This window comes from Perna viridis, chromosome 9, assembly GCF_037379345.1.
Source record: "Perna viridis isolate PV_CMFRI_1.1 ecotype Kerala chromosome 9, ASM3737934v1, whole genome shotgun sequence".
NCBI lineage: Eukaryota > Metazoa > Mollusca > Bivalvia > Mytilida > Mytilidae > Perna > Perna viridis.
Genome location: NC_142453.1, coordinates 25,694,896 through 25,717,026, shown reverse-complemented (window position 1 = coordinate 25,717,026; position 22,131 = coordinate 25,694,896). Strand labels below are relative to the sequence as shown.

The following is a 22,131-nucleotide window of genomic DNA, read 5'->3' as shown; positions in this document are numbered from 1 at the left end:
ATCTCAGTTAAAGTTTAAAAGTTTTCAATTATTTATCTCAAGTTTCAATCTGTAAAGTCAATTCACTTTTACTATTTTTGAGGAACTACGTTTACAATCAGCGTTCGTGTACTTAGCGACATTGTGATGAGGTCACGCATAAGTAATTTTATTCAAAGTTTTATGCCGGGAAAATTTAAACGAAGGTTTCATTTATTGTTGTAAAAGTTTTAGTATTGAGCCGGCTAGAATATATTTACTCCTTTCTGAGTATTTTGAGATGCCGGCCAGGTATGAATATTTCTGCCGGCATCCGAGAGTATATAAGGCTGGAAGCTGAAGCATATATCATATCGCATCAGTCAGTACACTGGTCAACTTTTCAAAACTTTTAACTTCTATACTCACAACTGTCAAAGAGGGTCTGCAGTCCTACAACAACACTTGTTACTCCCGTAATGGTATTAATTCAATGTGGATCCTGAAAAATTCGAAAGATCTTTTGGAGACAATCAGTTCAAGTCTATTATCTGAATATAATAGCATTAAAACCTATGATTTTTCAACACTGTATACTTCTATTCCCCATACTCAGTTAAAATCCCGACTTGAAAACATTATACATCGTTGTTTTTCCAAAAAAGATGGTACTCCTAGATACAAATATATAATTCTTGGTAGAGATTCCTCATACTTTGTAAGAAATAATTCAAAATCATCTTCCAAATATACAGAGGAAGATGTTTACAAAATGCTGGAATTTTTAATCGACAACATATTTGTCCAGTGTGATGGACGTGTTTTTCAACAAACAGTCGGCATTCCAATGGGAACAAATTGTGCTCCTTTGCTTGCTGACCTATTTCTTCACTCTTATGAGGCTGACTTTATAGCTGATTTGATCCGAAAGAACGAATATCGTTTGGCTAGATCCTTCAATCTCAGTTTCCGCTATATAGATGACGTATTATCTTTAAACAATCCAAATTTCGGGGATTTGATACATTGCATCTATCCAAAAGAACTTGAGATAAAGGATACTACAGACACTGTGAAGTCAGCCTCATATCTTGACCTACACTTAGAAATCGATGGTAAAGAAAAACTATTGACCAAACTTTAAGACAAACGTGATGACTTTTCATTCAGAATTGTCAACTTTCCTTTCGTCTGTGGCAACATCCCTTCGACTCCTGCGTATGGAGTGTTCATATCACAACTCATACGTTATGCCAGAGCTTGCCGAAACTACGCAGACTTTTTGTATCGCGCTAGAAGTCTAACAAATAGGCTTCTGGAACAGGGTTATGTTGCTACAAGATTGAAGTCATCACTAGAGAAGTTTTATGGTCGTCATCATGAACTCGTGGATCGTTATGGTGTATCCATCAGCACCATGAACACTGATTTATTCAACGGGTCATAGTTTTCCTTTCCTCGTTTGTCTACCCCGGACTTGACTTTTTTATGAGCAATTCAGTGGGTGTTTCTAGAAAAGCAGAGGACGCTTACCCTACCGGTACACCTGGTCCATGCTCCCAGTTTTTAATGGAGTCCGAGTTGCTCATTTACTTTTGTTACTTTGTATGTATGATTTTAGTTACTTTATGTTCTTTGTTGTGTATGTGTGTTTTCCATGTCTGGTCTTTGTCCCTGGATTACATTCTTTTGATTACCGCTGTAACCTTGGTTCCCTTGATTACTGTTTTATACCTGAGCTTACTGAAGACTAGACTGGTTCCCTCGTGAGAGTGTATTGCTAGTAGCTAATACCTGGAACGTAGTCCCGGGACCAGGATAACTGAAGACAAGAAACTTAAGAAAATATGTACATAGCCGTTATAATGATCGGAAATGGGTCTTTAGCTGACTAAAGGTCGTAAACTAGCAATTCAAAATAAAAATACAAGCTATAATAACTATGTGCTGTCGCGTACAAGCAGTACACATATTCCAGGCACTGTAACTATTTATATATACCTCTACAATACAAACAACAATGGCGACTATTTACTTTCAATTTGATTTTCATATGTTCTACATTAAGATCCTAAAAATCAAGCAGTCGCAAAATAAGAAGAAAGCTTTTAAGTTAAATTTGTTTCCTGACATTATATATAAAAATAGTTTGGTAGGATGCGATATCCCACCACACCAACGCTCCCCGCCTTATACTCTATAGTTATATATATATTTGGAGAATTCGGAAGGCCATCATCATCTTCGTTGACTTACAGAATTACATGTACTTGTATGAATACAAATGAACTTCATTTAATAAAATATAGAAGCATATCTTATCATTATTATTAAAAAACCGAGGAGCCCTGACCAATTAACTTATGGAGGACCACTCGCCCGTCTATGACACACTGGTGTCAGAAATGGGACGTTTAATATACTCAGTTAGTATACGAACTCGCAACGATGAAATACACGGAACCTTGGTGTGGGAGAATTTGACAGAATAAATAAGATATGTTTCACAATAATAGCGAACGACAATTTTATGAAATGGAGGAAATGCCGGACAGAGAAATTATCCTTCCTAGACATGCAGAGCAACATGACAGACTAGACCATAATTTTGAAGATGCTAATGATACATTAGAGGACGCAAGACCTGGAGCATGCGGACGTGGTAGCGGGGATTTCAATGAAACTTACAGAGATGGTTTGAACAGACGATCGGGTCGCAGTGATGGAAATCAACATACACCGTGCAAGCTATCAATTAAGCCAGAGACGTACGACGGCATAGATGATTGGGAAGACTATATTTCGCATTTTGAGATATGCGCAGAACTAGGCAGGTGGACAGAACACGAGAAAGTATTGGCTTTAGGAATGTTATTGAAGGGACCAGCTAGGACCTTTTATATCAGCCTAACAGTTCCTGAGAGGCAGACATACGATGTTTTAATACAAAGACTAGGCAAGAGATTTGGGAGTACGAGACAAAAAAAAGGTGATTATCTAGACCAGAATCAAGAAAGAGAGGATAATTTTTTAATAAGCAATAAGGGGCCAAAAGGACCATGCTCAGCTATATCAACTTTTTTTGGGGTGGGGTGGGGGGCTGTATTGAATTTTTTTTCCAAATAGATTCGGCATTAAAATCCTGCACAGTTGGAACAAATATGGACAGATCGTTAAACTTTTAATTTGGAATGTAATTTAAATGCTTGACAAGTTTCTGACCATGATGAAAGTGACCAAAGAACTTTAAAATGTGTAGGGATATAAGGTCATGATAATGGCTAAAATGTCAACTTCTCAGGAAAGGGTCAGAGATAAAAAAAAAAATTCAACTTTCTACAAATGTTTTTTCTCTAACATCTAATTGCATTTTGTGTAGATACAATTATCTTTGTATAAGTGAATAGTTCACAATGAATAAATACCAAGAAATAGATGTCATATCACATCATTTTAACCCCCCTATTGCGATATTTAAACCCCATACAGACTGCGATATTTTAACAACTGTTGTTATTATTTACCTCCCCCCAACCGCATTGATGTTTTAACCTCCTTCTGTGATAATTTAACCCCTTCTAGGGGGATTAAAATATCATAAATAGGGGTTTGTTAAAATAACCCCGGGGTCAATATTTCATATGATGTATTGACACCGGGGTTAAGATATTACATGATTTTTTAATTCCGGAGTCAATATTTCGCAGGGGTAAATATATCATATATATCATAAATATATATTGTTGCTCAGGCGTTAAACCCAAACAATCAATCAACCACATTCACATGTCATCATGTTTGTTTTCATGTACATTTCACTCGTTAGGACCTCGTTGTCCATCTTTGGGAAAAAATCCTTTTTCGGGTAATTTTGTTGGTTTTTAACACTTATATGCTATTAACCAAAATTTATCTGGAACACCGGCTTGTTTTGCATACCTTTCTCTTGGCTTATATGTTTATTTCTCTCGTTTGGGACCTTCATGGAATACGTGTTCTTTCTACTCTATTCGTTGATCCTAGATGTCCATATTTGGTAAAAAATTAATTTTGTTATAGTTTTTAGCACTTTATGGTTAAAATTAACCAATATTAATTTTGAACAATCTTTGTCTCTTTGCCCTTGTTGGGACCTTTATGGGGAAATGCAATTCTGTTACGCTACTTTCTGTTCTATCCGGTGCTATTTCTGAATATGTCACTAAGATAGTTTGTAGATATTTAGAACTGAAGCTTTCATGCCCCTTACCTTTCGTTCAACAATCACAGTGTCAAGCTAGAGAAATTTGATAGAAGTATTGTAGATCGGTGGTGAAGGAAAATGTGAAGGATCATGAACAAAAAATTGTTTCTTTTTCCAAATTTTCACCAAAATTGGAACTTCTACAAAAAATTCAAGTATATTTGTCAAAATAACTGCCATTTTAAAAAGGGAAGGCATATGTCTATTTGTGTACTTTATATTTTTCTTTTATGATTAAAAAGTCTCAGTTCGTTTGTGTTATGAGCCCTTGGCATTTAATGTCTACGTTAATAACTATAAATTACTGCAAAACAATGGGTCGCTGTTTTTGAAATAAATTGCAAATATATCTGACAGAAGAATGTGATACATTCTGTGACTAAGCAGGCCGGGATTTATATCAAATAAATAATATCGTACGAGTTTGAATTGTGTCGACCACTCGTGATTGGATAAAACCGTTCGTCCAAATAACAGAAGCAGCAATATGCAAATTAAGTAAGAAGAAAATCATCCGCCATTTATTAAAATATTTGAATATAATAGGCAAATGACCATGAAATAAAGATGTCAACTCATAGAATAATGTTGGGACAAAATTTCGTGTATTACAAAATTGTGTTGTAGTCGACAATGTCGAAATAAGACACGAGCTCTTCATGGTACGACTTGGTCCGATTTTTTTAACGGAAATGCAGCAGTAACGGAAACTGATTTGCTTATTCTGTTACTTTCATTATTTCCGGTTTAAGATTTGACAGAAAATTGTTTATGTTCTTGGCTGTATGTCCTTAGGTTATAGTTTAAATCGGTGTTATCCTTAAGTAAATAAGAAACTTGCTTTAAGTAGTTTAAATGTCGATTCGGAATTAGTTACTATGTTTAGGTTATGATCACCCTTGCACGCTTAAGCCTTAACTGATAGAAGGGGGATATTTTAATTTTAATAAAATTTTTATCCTGATATTGCTGCTCGGACGTTAAACCCCAACAAACAAACAAACAATTTTATCCTGAAATACTTTCACTTCTCAGATTATTGAAAGGAGAATACATGTCGCATCTCTCCCAGTTTTTCTCCGAATTTAAAAACAGGTCTTGGAATGAGACTAATCACTTTTAGGGATTGCCCCTTCTATTTGGGGTGGTAGTTGTAGTCTGACTGTCCTTTTCATAAGTTCAGTAATTGGCTCAAAACTTGACAATAGTCCAACAGTTTGATGTTCTTTTGTACATCCCATTTGCCTAGTATTGGTAGAATAGACTACCATTACTTATGTAATCAAGGGTGGTGAAAGGAGGGGCGAGTTTTTTCCCAGTTGAAATTCATTTATGTCTGTTTTATCTTTATTTTTCTATGTTTTCAACATTTGACATCCCTGCGGTCACTCCCTTTTTTTTTGGTGGGGGCATGATCTTGCTTTATTTTTACTTCATCATGTCCATGAGTGCACTGCTTGATATGATCTCAGGTAGTCGGAATTTCCTCTGACCCTGCAACCCTCCTCTTTTTTCAACTCGATATTGATATGTCGGGTTGGGGTCAGAACAATACCATACAAAAGACGAGATTCAGCAGTAACATGGAGTACCTCCCTTCAACTGCTTCTAACGACTTTCAAGTTGAAATCATGCATGTCACACCTACCTTGTTCGATTCCGGAATAATTTTCCTGTATGCTGATACCATATTTGCTACAAAAATTACATTTTTATTGAAGGTTTGATCATTTTCCACAAGAAACCCTGTTTTGTTGACATTTTGAATCATAATACATGTGCAGTGGCAAGAGAGGAAAGTAGGCAGAGCTTGTTACTTTTCATTTGGAACGGAAAGACATGATTTTTAAAACCGGTATTTAACAGAATATGTCATAATTCTGCTGACAAATTACCTATCCACTACCATTTTGTTCCAAAAGTAGCAAGCTACTCTAGCCTCACATGTATCACGATTCAAAAGTCACAAAACAGGGTCTCTTGTGGAAAATGATTAAAAATGTAACTTTTGTAGCAATTTATATAGTGTGGCACCATGTATAACCATAGCTTCTCTGTCTGACTTTTTGGACTGTCAGACTATTGCACCACTACTGAATTCTCGGAATAGATGTTGGACCAACAGTTGAAACCCCCTTCTATTTGGGGCTATTGTACCAATTGGGCAAATGGTGAGGTAGGGCAGTGGTGTAGCCGGAAATTTAGGATATGTAAGCAGGGGGTCTTGGGGACGTTTGCCCCCCAGAAGCTGAGCATAATTTTCAAATTCGAATAACATTTTTTTCATTAAGGTAACAGCTTCATCGTTCTCCATGACCTCTTTTTGCATGGCGCTGTGCCATTTGTTATTTTCTTTGCGCTGTGAGTTCAAAACACGCAACGTGTTCATCTGGCGTGCGCCATGCACGGCAGATAGGCACTATATTTCCCTATTACTCTTACCTGTAATCATTTATACCTGTCATTAAACAATATTATTGGCACGTGTGTTTATGCTAACGTTAATCACTCTCGGGAGTGAAACGTGTATGAAAACTAATTTCGGACCTGTGGAATTGTCGATTATCACCGTCTGCAAAATCGATAAAAATCCAATCAGCTGAATGAATTCTACTGTTTTTTGAACGAATAAAACTTGATAACTTTTCAGTTAATAAAATATTTAAAATATTTTAAGAGTCCAGTTCAATTTGACAAATGACTGATCTTGTCGGATAGGTTTGAAAATTTAACAATGTCTAAACGATCTCGGCATCTATCTGATACAGATAAACAATCCAATTTACTAATTTTTTTTGGAACGGGTGATGGACTGAGTCCTAAAAGCTCTAGAAGATTTTGTAACGACACAGACTCTGAAGAAGACGAAGTTGAAAAACAACCAGAAAGACGTAAACGCCATAGATCAAACTATCATGACGAATGGCTATATAAGTTACTACGGTTCACTTATGCAGAAGACAAAGGAATGTTTTGTAACCTCTGAATCAAGTTTAGACAGGCATCGCAACATAATGAAGTCTGGGTGAAAAAAGGATGCACAACTTGCAGAAAGGAGATTATAAAGAACCACAAGAGAACACATCGTCGCCGAATAGATTCAATAGATACTAGATGGAAAAGCAGTGACTTACCCAAAAGATAATTTGAAAGAAGCTGGAGCATGCCTCAATTCACGGACGACTTGTTGCCTTGGGTAGTGACAGAGCCTCAGTTATGGTTGGAAGGAAGGGTGGTGTCGCAACTTTGTTAAAGCAGGTAAACTATCTCTGTTTGAAATAGCAAACTAATATCATACTGTATACATATCAAGTTATTTTTATATATTTCAACCTATTATATTGTAGGAGTCAAGCATGATGATAAATAACCATTGTTTGGCCCTTAGATTGGCCCTGAGCATCAGACAAGCAGCTGCAAGTAGCTGATGCCATTCCTCAGATGAAGAGCTTCAATGTTTACTTGGAAGCTCTTTTTTCATATTTTCTATCTTTCATGAAGAACCTAGATACAATATGTACTTATGATCCTGAATTTCATGCTGAAGACAAAATCCAGATATTTGCCTCTTATGACAAAAAAATCATTTTCTATACATTAGCATCTTGTTGATACACCCTCTTTACATAAATGTGATCTTTCTGTTTCAGATGATAGCTATTCACTACACAGACATAGCAGATGGTGATACATTGTTACAAGAGTATAAATCTTTTAAGCTGGTTATGCACAAGCATAGAGACACCATTACTAAGTTCATATTGGAATTACTGCTGACAAAGTACTGAGCTTAATATCCTACCTTGGCACTGTTAGCTGAGATATGCATGTTTGTCCCGGCTTCAACTGCTGATAAGCTTATTTCCCTGATATGCTTTGCTTAAATTACAAATTGATTTTTAAAAAAAAATTATAGAAACATTATGTTGAAGCGTAAACTGTTTCTTCATTCTTACTTCTTCGTTTTAAGATTGTAAAAGGGGATTCATTGTTCTTAACAGAGTAAAAACCAAGTCAAGAGATAGACTGTCACAAAAAGTGCTGAACAACTTGTTAATGGTATCAACACAAGGACCGCCCTGCTAAAGATTTTAACTTCCCCAGAGCTGTGGAGTTTTGGTCCAGCCTTGTGGAAGAGAAAACTTGACATTGGAATAATAGAGAAGGACAATACAGACAGATATATTTACTTGATTGTTTGTTAATTTTCATGTTGAAGCTTATGATATAAAATATGTCTTATTCAGCCTTATTACATTTTTCTTGGTACTTTCTTTTCTGTGTGAAAGGTCTCATACCGCGATGAAAAATTGTCCAACTGGAGAGTGAGCCATGTGTTCATTTTGATCCATGGAGATCCCTGCAGCTTTGATCATCCATTTTAAAACTTGAGGAAAGTGTATAAGTTAAAAGAATCACAACCACTTTTGATTTTTTTCTTATTTCTCATTTTTCTTTTTCTTTCTTTTTTTTTTTTTTGGATTTTTTTTGTCAATCCTCTTTAATGGACCCAACATAACACAAGCATAAAGAAATTTGTTGGACGGTAGAAACATCAGTAGTTTCATCTTAATTAGGCTAAAACAGTTTGCAGAATTACATTCATCGACAGTCTGCTGTACTATTGGCCACAAATATGAATTAACTCATTTTGTATCTGGTTTGATAGATATCTAGCGTTTGGGGAACTGCTTTGTAAATGGCCAGACAAAATCTTATCATTTTCTGCCCTTATTTTGGTAAGAGCAATGAAATTACTTTTATCTTCAGTATGACCATGTAGGGGAATGTTCTGCTTTCCACACAAACAAAAAGTCTTCAAAGTACTTTTCAAGATAGCCCTGTTTCTTGATATTTTATTTTGAAAAATAACTCAACATTGAGACAACATCATCCCTTTTACCTTCAGCAATTTTCATAAAATTTTCACTAATTTTAATACACTTGTCATGACCAGGTTGGCCCAAGTGTTGTTTTATTAGAGTTATCACATTTGCCCAATCATTTACAGGGGTTCATACAAAAGTATTATCAGAACTATTGAATAAAATGCAATACAAACAATACACTGCATTTTCTGACTCGGAATATCTTCACCAAGAATGTTTATCGAGTCATGTTAAACCACTTTTCACTCCCCGAATTTCTGTAAGAGGAAATACAAACGAATCGAGAACAACCCATTAATTTATCAGTAGAAAGAACTTTTGTTTGTCGTCAACCTTCCCCTTGTATGATGCAATATCTAAGTTTTGTGGCTGCAATGATTTAGGCCTTAGCGGAATGTTTATGCATTTAGTGCTACATTGAGCAGGACGAGCAGGCATATCTGGCTCCGACAAAACTTGTGAAAAATACTATGATAATTTACTGTCCTTTGCTCAAAGTATGTTTTGGTGAAGAGGGATGACTTCTCTTCATATTAATTTATCATGTAACAATAACTTGAGAATGGTAATGTTTTAATTTTGAGTTGTTGATTAAAGCATGTTTATTTGTCATGTTAAAGTAAATGGCATTTGCTTAGGTTTTATGAAGTTCAAGATAAACACACAGATGCTTCTTTAATTGATCTTGAATCGGTGTTGATCTTGAATCTTAGACACAACAGTTATATTTAAATGATTGAATGTTTTGATAGAGATAAATATTAATTCCAGATGTGATTGTTACAAGCAAATAAATGTAAATGTAAAGCCAAGGTTGTGAAAAACTTTTAAAAAAATTGTCAAAATAATTTGTAAGCACATGCATACACTTCTTTAATGGTGCTACGCCATTGTAGGGGTTACCCTAATTTTGTCACTTACTCTCAATATTTTGAATCGCAAATGATATGAGACAGGTAAAACCTGAAATGTTCTCCGAGAAACTTGAATTCATACCATAGTCTAGGACTCACCATTTCAAATTTGTACTGAGGACTTGATGGACTAACACTACTATCAACCTAAATTTTGATTGCACCACTCTCGTCACCATTTCCTCCACTGTTACTCCACTGTGTTTCCTCTAAATTAGAAAGTGAGATAAAATGCTTCATTCCATTACTTTTCATTTGTTTTATTTCTATAACTCAAATGCTTTTAAACTTGGAAGATCATTAACCATATTTTGTTAGTGAATAGAAGGATTAACTTGTATGAACAAGCATATTGTTGAATGGTGATCCAACTTTATTGGGTGAAGACATTGTAATTCCACTCACAAAATCTCCACTTTGAAGAGTGGAGAAATGAAAATGAGTTTTGACAGTAGTGATAGTACACCTATATTGGACCCATTCATAATTTGAAAGCATACAATCATTTTGTTGATGGTTTGATAAACCAAGGATCTCATCTATAGATTCCTTACATCTGCATTTTAAAGAGGGAGACCTGGGGTAAGGGACATAACTCTTGAAATCAGTGATATGTTTGCATCATATTCAATTTCACCAAAGTCTATCAAGCTTTCATTTGAAAAAGAATGAAGTCAATCCAAGTTACTTAGATGCTTAGTAGAGATTGACGTAAAATGCTTTACACTAATGTTCCAATGATTTGTAAGAGTAATGTCCCTTACCCTAGGTCTACCTCTTAAACTCCCATTGACTACACTGGGTTTTTTTAATTTTAGTCTATATTTATCTTCTTCTAATTGTATATTCATTTATTTTAATTATAGACTGATAATGTCTTGGGCTTGCCAGTTACCTCCAGAGTTGCTGTGTAGACCAACAGGATTGATAGTTCTAACTGGCCTTGATGTAACCTACAATGCTATTCATAAACTTATATGGGACTCATTTTGTAACAACAGAAGACCTGATAGGGTACCATTGCAGTTCAAAGTCTTCTCAGGCGACCATGAATATCCAAAATGCAGAACTAATAAGGTAGTTTAAGTTCTCAACAAATATGGTGTGTTGTACGGTTCTTAATAATTCCAATCTACAATGTAATTAGCATATGCCTTTTTCATGTATTATGACTGGTTGTTTGCCTTTTAAGATCTCAGGAAAGACAGTTTTACAACAGTGTAAATTTCATGTACATATCGTAAACAACATGACAAAAGATAGAGCTGTACAGAGGATGAAAACTGTATTATCTGCTTTATTCCATTTATTTTTGGCATTGTATATTCAAAACATAATTTTTTGAAAGAATACAGTTATCAGTAGCCCATAAATACTTTGAATGTTGCAATTGACAACCGTGTCACCTTGCATAATTATCGGTTGAATGCCACTATTTGTGTGTCAATTTCACTGAATGAGAGCCTACAAGAAAAGTGTTTAATCCTATAGTAAATTGACATCTGAGTAATTTTCCGTATTTTAACTTCATACTTCAATTGTGAAATTTTGAGTATTTTATCCTGTTGTGGGCTGGCAGGAAAAAAATATAGACATGTACATGTAAGTTCAGCTCCAGTAAAATTTTCTCATTACTTTCTCAAAAGTAGTGATATTATTTGATTGATTTAATAAATCTTTTTGTTAAATTTATTTTTGCATGAAATGTCATTAGCCATCAAAGGAACTTCTCATTTCCATTTGATTTTAAGTTCTGTTACCAGAATAATTGCTAGTGTTAAACTCCCATAGCCATATTTCAGCTATACCATCGATGAATATGAAATGGATGTTAAAATGAAAATGAAATGATGAAATGAAAAATGGGATAGGACACAAGGATAATAGGGTCAACGAATTTTGATTGCCGCTGGAAATAGAGAGGCGGTAGAATTGGGCAATTTAGCCTCCTGCGGCTGAGAGTAAAGGTTCTTACTCTTATCAAATTACAACAAATGTACTAGAGGTTGAAGTAGAACTAAATGTATTTGACAATTTTGCTTTTTCAGCGACAGTCTTATGAATGGTACATACCAAAGGGTATACTGAAGAAGGGTTGGATGTTTAAGCACTTACAGCAAGTCCCAGCTGTTGTGATTGTTTTCTTTGATTTAGACTGGGATGAGAATTTATGGAAGGAGAAACAAATGGAGTGTGCTACTAGAGTTGAAATTGTCAGGTTAGTGTTGACTAAAGTGAAGTAGCTTAACCCATGCATTTCTTATGAATCATTTACAACTCTCATAGCGCTAGTGGTTATGCCCCAGACTCCAAAGCATGCCTAAAGTTTCACTTTTTGCTTTTAATTATCATAATGGTACACAATAATTTATAAATCTTTGATTTAGTAATGATATTAGAAGTAGATGTATGACTTTTCTATAATTCTGTAGATTGGCAGTATTTTGAATACAAGTATGACATTTTGAACAATAACAGTCTATCAAGTTTATATGTTTAGTATTTTCCTATTCGCACCTGTGTCTCTGAACATTAATACAATAATGTGAGCTCAAGAAACTTTTTTCTTTTTTTACAGAAATAGTTTACAAGGCAGAGCAACTAAGGTGGCTGTAGTTTTGATACAGAAGAATGCTCCACTACCACCAGGGGAAGATGTTATAGCTGCAGAGAGAGCTGCATCACTGTGCAGTGCTTGTGATCTGTCTGCTAAACAGCTGTATGTCCTTCCACATACAGATCATCTCATAGGATACACAATTAGGTATTGTGCTTTTCCATCATTCATGTTGATAGTAAATCTTATGGGTGCAGTTTTTACACCTTGTAATATAACAGTTGTGTGAAGAGCCTACTGTTTAGAAGTTGTGGTCCCTTTGCTCAAGAGTTAAGAATATATTAAATAAGTTTTTCTGGCATCAATTATGTTAGTTATATTTATAATATAATGAAAGTGGATATGGTGAATATGTCAAGGAGACAACAGCCAAACTGGTATGAAAAAAATGTCATGTCAAGGCCACCCACAGGCCTTCAATAAGTATATTGAGTTCACATTTGCACATTGTATGTAAGACTCCTGCCCTGTCAAAATTTTGTGCATACAAGTAAATTGTTCATTTTGTCTCAATGCTTAATTTAGATATCAAAAGCAAGGAGAAGTTTAGGTATATTCTTTTAGAAAAAAACAATATTGACATTTTTGCCTATGTAACTTATTACAAAAACTTCTCCCTGTCAAAGACAAATGGGAGAAGTGAGCACAAACAAAGTGACGTTCTTGCCCATTTCTCCCTCTAGGTTTCAGGAAGACAATGTGCTCTTCAGTGTTATCTTTGTTAAAGTATTATGAAATATTAATTTCTAGTTGAAAATGTTTATTCTTGGTGAATAAAATTTGGATCATGAATTTTTATATTTGACAGATTGGAAAATGCCTTCTATGAACTGTCTCAAAGCTACTACCATAGTGAAGCTAGGAAGGTCAAATCACACAGAGACTTCCTGAATAAGACAACACATCAGGTATGGTCAAAATTCTATAGATTGGGCCTAGATTAATAGTACGTTCCCAGACTTACTTATACATGTTATAAATAAGCCCGTACTGAAAATATTATTGTGTTTTTAAAACATATTTTATTTTAGTTTGTCTTTTGAATAAAATCTCTATCATGCCCAGTAGTCATAAATGGTAGTGTTTTCATTAAAACTACTGTCTTTATGGATATAAATAGGTTCTTGGACCTGCCCATAAAAATGATCATACCTACCTAACCAAGATCTGATCTCTGAGTAAGGGAACATATAACAAACATTTATTATGTATGGCCTTTTAATAAATATTTTCAAAAATTAAGAACTGATCACAATGTTTAAGAGTCAGAGGCATCCTGATTTTTTATTTTCTTTCTAGCATTTGTTGTGAATGTTTTGTGATTGAATTCATGCTACTGCTACACTTATGAACTATTTTTATGCTTTGTATCATATTTCATCAGTAATTAATAGTACAATATAATGCTGCTATTTGGTATATTGGGAATTCAAAATCTGAATTTAAGCTAACTAGGTAAGCCATGGTATACTGGTTCTCTCTAAACAAAAAAATACATATCCAAAAGTACCATGGATTCAAATCATGTATTACTCTATTTATATATACATTTTTCATAGTTATGTGTAAATGGCATTATAATCTACATATGTTAATCTTTTGATTTTTTGATTGATTCTCTTTTGTAAATACTGCTTTTCTCACATACAACAATCATACATTTGTATGTAAGTGAAAAACATGATTGTCATATGCAGGGGTTCAAATTAGTGGTGGCAAAAGGTCCTTCTGTTTCTGACCTAGGACTGTTGAAATTTCATTTATCTTGTTCCTGGACCATTACAGCTAATTGAAATAGACCACTTCCAATTTCAATATATATATAGGTAGGCTAGTAAGTAGTTTAAATAGCTCTCTAGGAAGTAATCTGCCCTTCATTATACCAATTTGTCCAACTTAAGTACCACAGAACACTTGTGTGATCTTTAGGACACTGTCTTTTATGTTTGAATAGCTGTCAATTATGATGGTGAATGACAAATTTAAAGGTTAAGGTCATCATAAATGACAGCTATTCAAAGATAAATGACAGTGTTCAAAAGATCCCAAAGGTGTTAAATAGGACACATTGGTATAATGTAGGACAGATTTCAACCTAGAGAGTTATATGAATTACTCATTAGCCTACCTAGATTTTTATTGAAATTGGAACTGGTCTATTTCAGCTAGCAGTAACTCTTTTAATTGATACTTTATTGTGGACTCAGTTTTTTTAAGTGGACTGTTGATAGTCCAAGACCATTCACTCTTGAAAGTAAATTGTAAACCATGGTGTGTGAATCTTGTGGGTCCATAAAATATGATAATCATATCACACTTGATTATTCATATGTAAAGTGTATGTAGCTCTATGTACATATATGATTATTGTTTGTCACTTTCAATTAACAATACACATGTTATATGATATGATTTCTTTTCCAGCTGTTGTTTGTCAGACATCAGTTTAAGATAGCATTCTTCAATGAACTCAAGCAGGACAGTCACACTGCTATCAAGTAAGTATATGTACATACATGTTGAAATCTAGGGGAATTCCAGTTCTCTATTTTTAGCCCTGTCTATGAATTTGGGATATAAACAATCAGGTACTCTCTGTCTACAGAACTTTGGACTTATAAGGTAACAGTATGTATTGGAACATTCCAGTCATTTGTTAAACTGTTCTACATTATTAGTTGAAATCTGATCATTTTTATTATAAGGACTCACTTCTGCTTCTGGGAAAAATTTTAAATCTGCAAAATCAGAGAAAAAATCCTGAAATAGAAGTAGTAGTGCATGCATCGTGACACATGTGCATATAGCTTTTCACAATTCAGGGGTATTCTTGTAATATTCATACATGTAGTAACGAAATACAGACTGTAGTCAGCAGAATGTGATACTATACTAAAAAGATAGACCTAATCAAATTGAACTATTTTTATGATATATTTTCAGAAATTACAAACAAGCATATGGACATTTATTAGAGCTGAGAATGCATGATACCAACCTGTTAGAAATAAAATCTATAGCTGGTTTTATCAACTACAAGGTAAATAGATTTTTTACACCTCTTATATAGTGTCTGTTCATAATTATTTGATTTCTAACTTAGGCAGAATCATTTTCCTTTTATAGTATAGACTGTTTATATTTCAACCATAACGTTGGAAGCAGATGATATGGTTTAATGATCTTGAATATTGTTTAGAGTTTATCAAGGAATTGATTAACTTATTCAAAATGTTATATACTGTTATGACAATTATGTAATAACTAAGATGGGTGAGTCTCAGAAAAGCCAGAAGGTATTAAAAGCAATACTTGTATATTCAGCCATCCATGCATCATTTCTTCAGTAGTGTTATTAAATAAAATCATATGTATTTTTTCTTAATTTTTGTTAATTCTATGCGAAAAATGTCTTTAAAATATTTCATGTATTTTAAAACATATCTTAAGGACCCATTTAGAAGTTTTGTGCACATAAAAATGTATAAAACATACATGTTAATTTTTGGAAACCTTATGAGAACTATACCCTGAAACTGTGATATAGGATTTCACTTTCCAGTCACCCAAAGCAAGTGCAGTTTTGGTGTAGCAAGTGCAGTTTTGGTGTGGGAATGTTCCACTTTCCTTGTTAGAAAACTTAAATTTCTGAGAGGATTTGTTAACTTTGGAAAGCAGTTTTTAGTTGTTGCCAAGTTAATACTAGTATTATAATTGAGGTTTCCTGTAGAATATTTAAAATTTTTAGAAATACTAGACCACTGCCTTTTCATACATATTAATGAATATAAAGTCCTTTAGAAAACATATATGAATTTGTGTCATTTATTCCTTAGATTTGTAGGCTGTCATTTCAACACAATGCACCATTAGATTCTATAGCTCAATTCAGGAAACATATCGACTTTTTTAAATCCAAGATCGGTATAGCTGAGTTAGCATTTGAACACAGTGCATGGATGTCTAAACAGTAAGATTTATAGAACTTGACTTAAGATCTGTAAATTGGTAAATTATTGTATGTGTCAGACTTTTTTCAATTTTATTCACCAAGTAAAAATCTTACAGATTTGACATAATTGTATTGGATATTCTTCCAAGCTGTGCAATACTGTATTAGGGTTTTTTGGGTTTTTTGTTTTTTTTTTAGTTGAAAATTTTGTGTTTTCTTGTAAAATTGGTTTGCTATATTTTCATGAAATGTACATGTGTTTTTTGCAAACAGCTTAAATAGTTTGTAAATCTTAAAATAAAAATTTTGTTATTTTTATATTGATTAAATCACAAATCTTCAATCTTCATAAATTTTTTTTAAAAATCTCAATATATTTGTGCCTTCTAAGTTTAATTATTAATATTCTAATTTTAGCTCATCGCCATTGTTTTAAAGTGTTACATGTTAACAGTCTGTTGAAATTGGTTTCATTTACGTACAGACTTGTACATGTGGTATCAAAGATGAAAAAGTGAACAATTACAAAAAAGGAAATTGAGTAACAAACAAATTTTTCATTTGTGTTAAATAACATTTTATCATGAGCCTATTAAAAAGTTTATTATTAATGATTTACTCCTTAAATTTCAGGTTTCAGGTATTTGGTGATCTATTCGACGAAGCCATTAAATTAGGATTAACAGCTATTCAGACCCAGCATCCTGGGTTTTACTACCAACAGGGTGCTAACCATGCTGTAGCAAGAAAACAACTTTGTAGAGGGCTTTGTAAGGTAAGGGGTAGGCTCCAACTAAATTAAGTCAATTATCAAATCGTTGTTATTTGGTAGTCAGAGGCGTACCTCTCAAAACTTGATTGGCATGACAGGGTAATGAACACATATCTTTGAACTTGTCCAAATTAGTTAAAGTTTTTGACAATAATTTTAGGTACTGCATGATGTACCAACAATATTATTGTTACTGCACCAGCTGTGCCAGATGGATGCACCTGCCGTACAGGCGTTGAAGGACAAAACATACATACATTGTGTGTTAGTCTGTATAAAAGAAAGTGATTTGGATCAGAAGGAGCTCTGTGCCTTTCTGCTGAAAAAGTCACATTAAAATCAGAAATGTTTGCAAAAAACTTGTACCTTAAGCAATATGACTCAAATTTGAAGATATCTTTACAGAACATTGTAAATTCAGAAAAATTTGTGTAAACCCAAAATGTTTTGAAATTCTTTAACTTTTGTTTCATTGTGTGGACCAAAAATCTATCAATAAAAATTTTGGTCTAAAGGTGATTCAGTTTGCTGATGTATTTCTATTGTTGAATATGATAATGTAAACTTTGGATAATGTGATACATACAGAAGACCAGTGTTCCAGGATTTCTATTTCTTGCCATTCAGTGTGATTGAAATTTTGGACAGTGAAAGTTATTCTTTGTGTTCTAATTTAACTTTGACAAATAGAAAGCTTGAAAGGATTACTACATTGTAAGTTAGAAAAGCAGACGTTGAGTTTTCATTTGGAATTTTTCCATGGAAAACTTTCAAGTTTAAAAAACTAAAGACCTTGATGCATAGACAAACTGACATTAACTTCAATACCATTCTCTTTGGCTTACATGTAGTATATTAATGTGTTTAATTTGGAGTGTACCTTTATATTTTCAGCCCCTGACACAAGTTTTACACCCAGATCCATTAGAAAGTCTGGCCAGTCTAGATTATTATGGACAAAGACCATGGAGACAGGGGCATCAAAGTAAGTCAATTACGAATATTATAAAAATAAATACTGAAGTCTCTAAGAATCAGGCAAAATTAAAAAAATAATGAATTATGCTCAGAATATAACACACACATTTGACAATGTGGGCACATAGTTGATGGTCTATCGAAGATGAATTGAGTTTGTTTGCCTTAAATGTGTCAGAGGTGGCAGAGTAGCAAGTTCAAAGTTATGATGGAATAATACGGGTAAAGTGAGTTATCTCCTTTTGTTTATTAAATTGCAAATGCATTTCATTTAACTTGTACCTGGAATTACTGACACGATTGTTATTTCTGCAATTTAGATAATATTTTTGATAAAATTATATGAAAGACTTGGGGCTTTTTCCACCATGATTAACCCACACTGTTTATATACAAAAAGAATGTATGATTGGAAGGATTTATGGTTTGTGAAGAGTTCAATTTTCACCTTGTTTTCAGCATTGTACTTAGGTTTACTTATTTTTTAATATAAAATCATCAAGTATAATCTTTGTTTTATAGGTATAGAGCCTCCAGATATACAAAGAGAAAAAGAGGGAATCTTAGCTTTACAGAGTTTAGAAGTACAAGAAGATCACTCTGTAAGTTCATGATTGATATCGTTGAAAATAAAAACAATTTTTAGGTGAATTAACGAAAAATATGGTTAAGAACAGAGATCTAAGAGTCAGTGTTACACACAATTTATTTTATTTAATACATGTATAAGAATAATTTGTAGACATAAAGGTGTTGGGAAGTTTTCTATTGTAAACTATAGCATGCCATACTTCACCTATTTCACAAGCATTTTTTTTTTTAACAGTGGTTGATAATCCCTCTCCTTAGCAGTGCTGTGGCACAGTTTAAGAAGTACAAGTCACCCAGGATGAAGAGATATCTAAGTACATACATTTGCTAGTTTATATTTATGAAGAATATAAGTTTCAGTAATCTGAAAAATATCAGAAGTAGTATATACTTACTGTGTTTTACTTTTGCATCTATGTTTTAGAATTTCGGGTAAATTTGCCTTAACAAAGTTTAATATCAATTTCAGTGGTGCAGATGGGAGAAGAATATTTCCATGCCAAGGACTATAGTAAATCTCTAATGTGAGTATTGACTTGTTATGTCTTCTATTTTTAGAATCTGTGTTTTTATGTGTTACCTTGTTTGTCTGTCTGTACCTTATTGTTTATCAAATTGTAGGGTATCTAGATCTGCAGGACAGATCTCTTGTTCCGTAATACTTATAGACTATTTTTAATCGTCTTTAAAAGATTTATTGTCATTGACCAAAAATGACAAATAACGATCGTTTTTTTGTTTTTGTTTTTATTTTTATTTTTTATTTTTTTTCCTCCACAGCTTACATTGTATTATGGTACTTCGGCTTGTTGACATCTAACTTTGGTTTTTATTGATAATTTCCCAAATTACACTGGACTTTAAGATAATATTAATAATTGTATAAACTTAAACATATACTTTGGTTATATTTTAGGCTACTGGCTAATTCAGTGCAGGATTGATGGCACCTCATACCCACCATACATTTTGCACTTGGTCTTTTCAGGTTATTGAATAAAGTGATGTGGGATTACAGAGCTGAAAGATGGTGGCTACTTCTGACTTCCATACTTGATATATCACTTAAGTGTGCCTATCTTACAGCCAAAGTTCAGGATTATGTCTCTAACTGTCTTGAACTTGTTAGTACATGTATCCTTTCAAAGGTTGTAAACAATTTTTTTTTTCAACTTGGATTATTTAGGGATCTTAATATGCACCATTATATTATAATTGTTGTTTTAACTATTGAAATGAAAACTTAGAGACAGTTACCACTTACAAGTCCTTGTTTGCATAATTTGTTTTTATTAAATACCACTTTTGTCTGCAATATTTTAAATGGCAATTTTATAATTGGCTATTTGTTAAAATTTCTCTGTTAGGCAATAAGCTTCATTATAATGCTGGTATTAGATACAGTGAAACCTGTCTATACCAAACCCAAAGAAATCTTAAAATCTGTCTAAACCAAGCCCAAAGAAATCTTAAAACCTGTCTAAACCAAGCCCAAAGAAATCTTGAAGTCTGTCTAAACCAAGCCAAAAGAAATCTTGAAGTCTGTCTAAACCAAGCCCAAAGAAATCTTTGAATCTGTCTAAATCTAAAGCAAACCCAAAGAAATCTTGAAATCTGTCTAAACAGAAATTGTTAAAGTCTTCCTATAACAATTTTTATGTTTTTTAACTTTGGTAAACCAAACAAAGATGTTTTAACTCCACCAGAGAGCGGAGATGTCGGTTTTTGTTGTGTTTTTGTGTCATTATTTTACATTTTAAGAAGTGTCATCCTTCTATTACCATGGATTTTATTACTTTTGTTGTCAGGGCCTTTCAGGGCTTACTAAAAAGTGTGGTTACACTTATTGAAGACCTTTTGGTAATCTCTGTAAGTTTACTGTATTTGTAATGATAGTTTTATCTGTTGAAAGAATTTTTTTAGAATTATTTAAAAGTTGCATTACATGCTCTAAAAGGCAGATATATTCTACAAAAAAATTTTTCACTCTCTCATTAACTTAAAAATTGTATGCATATATGAACAACTCCTTCAACTTAAAATTATTACTAAAAAAAACATATCCTTCTTCTGTCAATCAGTGAACCTTACAAACCTGTTCAAGGGATTTTGTTGTAACTTTATTTGAATGGGAAATCAAGGGAACATGGATTCAAATGGTAATCAATAGAATATAATCCAAGGATAACAACTAGATAAAGAAAATAAACATACACAACAAAGAACATGAAATAACCAATATTACACACACAAAGAAGCAAAAATAAACAACCAATACTCCACTTAGAACTGGGAGCATGGAGGTAAGGCATCATTTATGTACGAAATACGTTAGTTATGGCTTGATGTTTGCAAGGGAGATAACCCAACCAAAGGGCTTACATGTAACTTTCTAATCATACTGTTGATAGAATCTGGTTCTATAAGAAAAGTCAGTTCTTGTTACATTTAAGCTTAAAGTTTAAATTTTTACAAATCTTTAACTGTGGTGCAGATTCAAAGTTAGGGGTAGAAGAGAAGACAAGGATACTCATGAATCTGATCAAAGTTATGTCTGTAAGTACTAATGCATGATATAATGTGATTGTTTAATTTCTATCATTTTTGTTGCCATAGTAATTATGTATCCAATGTATAAATATTTGTATGTAGGTAATGTCAACGACTCCTAACAATTTTTCAATTATTAATTTTACACAAAATGATGACATTTAAGCGCCAATGAAAGATAAAAAGAATCTTGGACAGATCTGACTATTAGCATGTGATACCAAATATGTGTTCTTTTTCATAGGATGAAAATTTTACACCCAAAAATGGGTGATTTTTTAATCACTTAATGTAGTTTTCTCGATTGAATATACATGTGTGATACGAAGCATAAGCAAAAATAACCCCTTTTAGGGGATAATGATTTGTATGTTTTACTTTTTGTATATGACATCTACTGGGAAAAGCCAAAATTAAATCAGTTTAGAAAAAAAGACATTTATATGGAATTCCATGCTATACAGGCAAAGTTATTTCACATGATTTTCACAAGAATTTCACATGATTTTCACCTGAGTTGAGCAAATGAATTAAGTGACAGAGTTCACGTGAAATTTGGGTGAATGGAGCCTTCATGTGAAATTCACACGAAATGTTCACATGAAATTCATGTTTAGTGAATTTCACATGAAAATCATGTTAATTTCATGTGAATTTCACATAAATT

The 22,131-nt window shown here is 33.3% G+C and overlaps 1 protein-coding gene and 1 long non-coding RNA gene across 4 annotated transcripts in view; both read left to right on the top strand.

Moving 5' to 3' along the window:
• The first annotated feature begins 4,927 nt into the window (after positions 1-4,927).
• Positions 4,928-22,131, top strand: part of LOC148607509 (trafficking protein particle complex subunit 11-like) — a 34,759-nt gene continuing 17,555 nt past the window's right edge. The window contains exons 1-15 of one of the 3 annotated variants that reach the window (XM_088544581.1): positions 4,928-4,984; positions 10,871-11,081; positions 12,053-12,222; positions 12,583-12,768; positions 13,430-13,529; positions 15,046-15,119; positions 15,565-15,661; positions 16,458-16,591; positions 17,207-17,348; positions 18,240-18,330; positions 18,846-18,925; positions 19,150-19,228; positions 19,384-19,438; positions 19,903-20,048; positions 21,409-21,470. In XM_088544581.1, coding sequence (XP_088400707.1) covers positions 10,878-11,081; positions 12,053-12,222; positions 12,583-12,768; positions 13,430-13,529; positions 15,046-15,119; positions 15,565-15,661; positions 16,458-16,591; positions 17,207-17,348; positions 18,240-18,330; positions 18,846-18,925; positions 19,150-19,228; positions 19,384-19,438; positions 19,903-20,048; positions 21,409-21,470 — 1,620 coding nt within the window. In that variant the 5' untranslated portion in view covers positions 4,928-4,984; positions 10,871-10,877. Of the gene's footprint in view, positions 5,026-10,870; positions 11,082-12,052; positions 12,223-12,582; positions 12,769-13,429; positions 13,530-15,045; positions 15,120-15,564; positions 15,662-16,457; positions 16,592-17,206; positions 17,349-18,239; positions 18,331-18,845; positions 18,926-19,149; positions 19,229-19,383; positions 19,439-19,902; positions 20,049-21,408; positions 21,471-22,131 lie in introns of all 3 variants that reach the window. The other 2 variants (XM_088544582.1, XM_088544583.1) reach the window with 2 other exon arrangements.
• LOC148607510 (uncharacterized) lies at positions 7,286-8,095 on the top strand. Its single transcript, XR_015915048.1, has 2 exons — positions 7,286-7,459; positions 7,852-8,095. It is a non-coding gene; the product is annotated as an uncharacterized LOC148607510 (long non-coding RNA).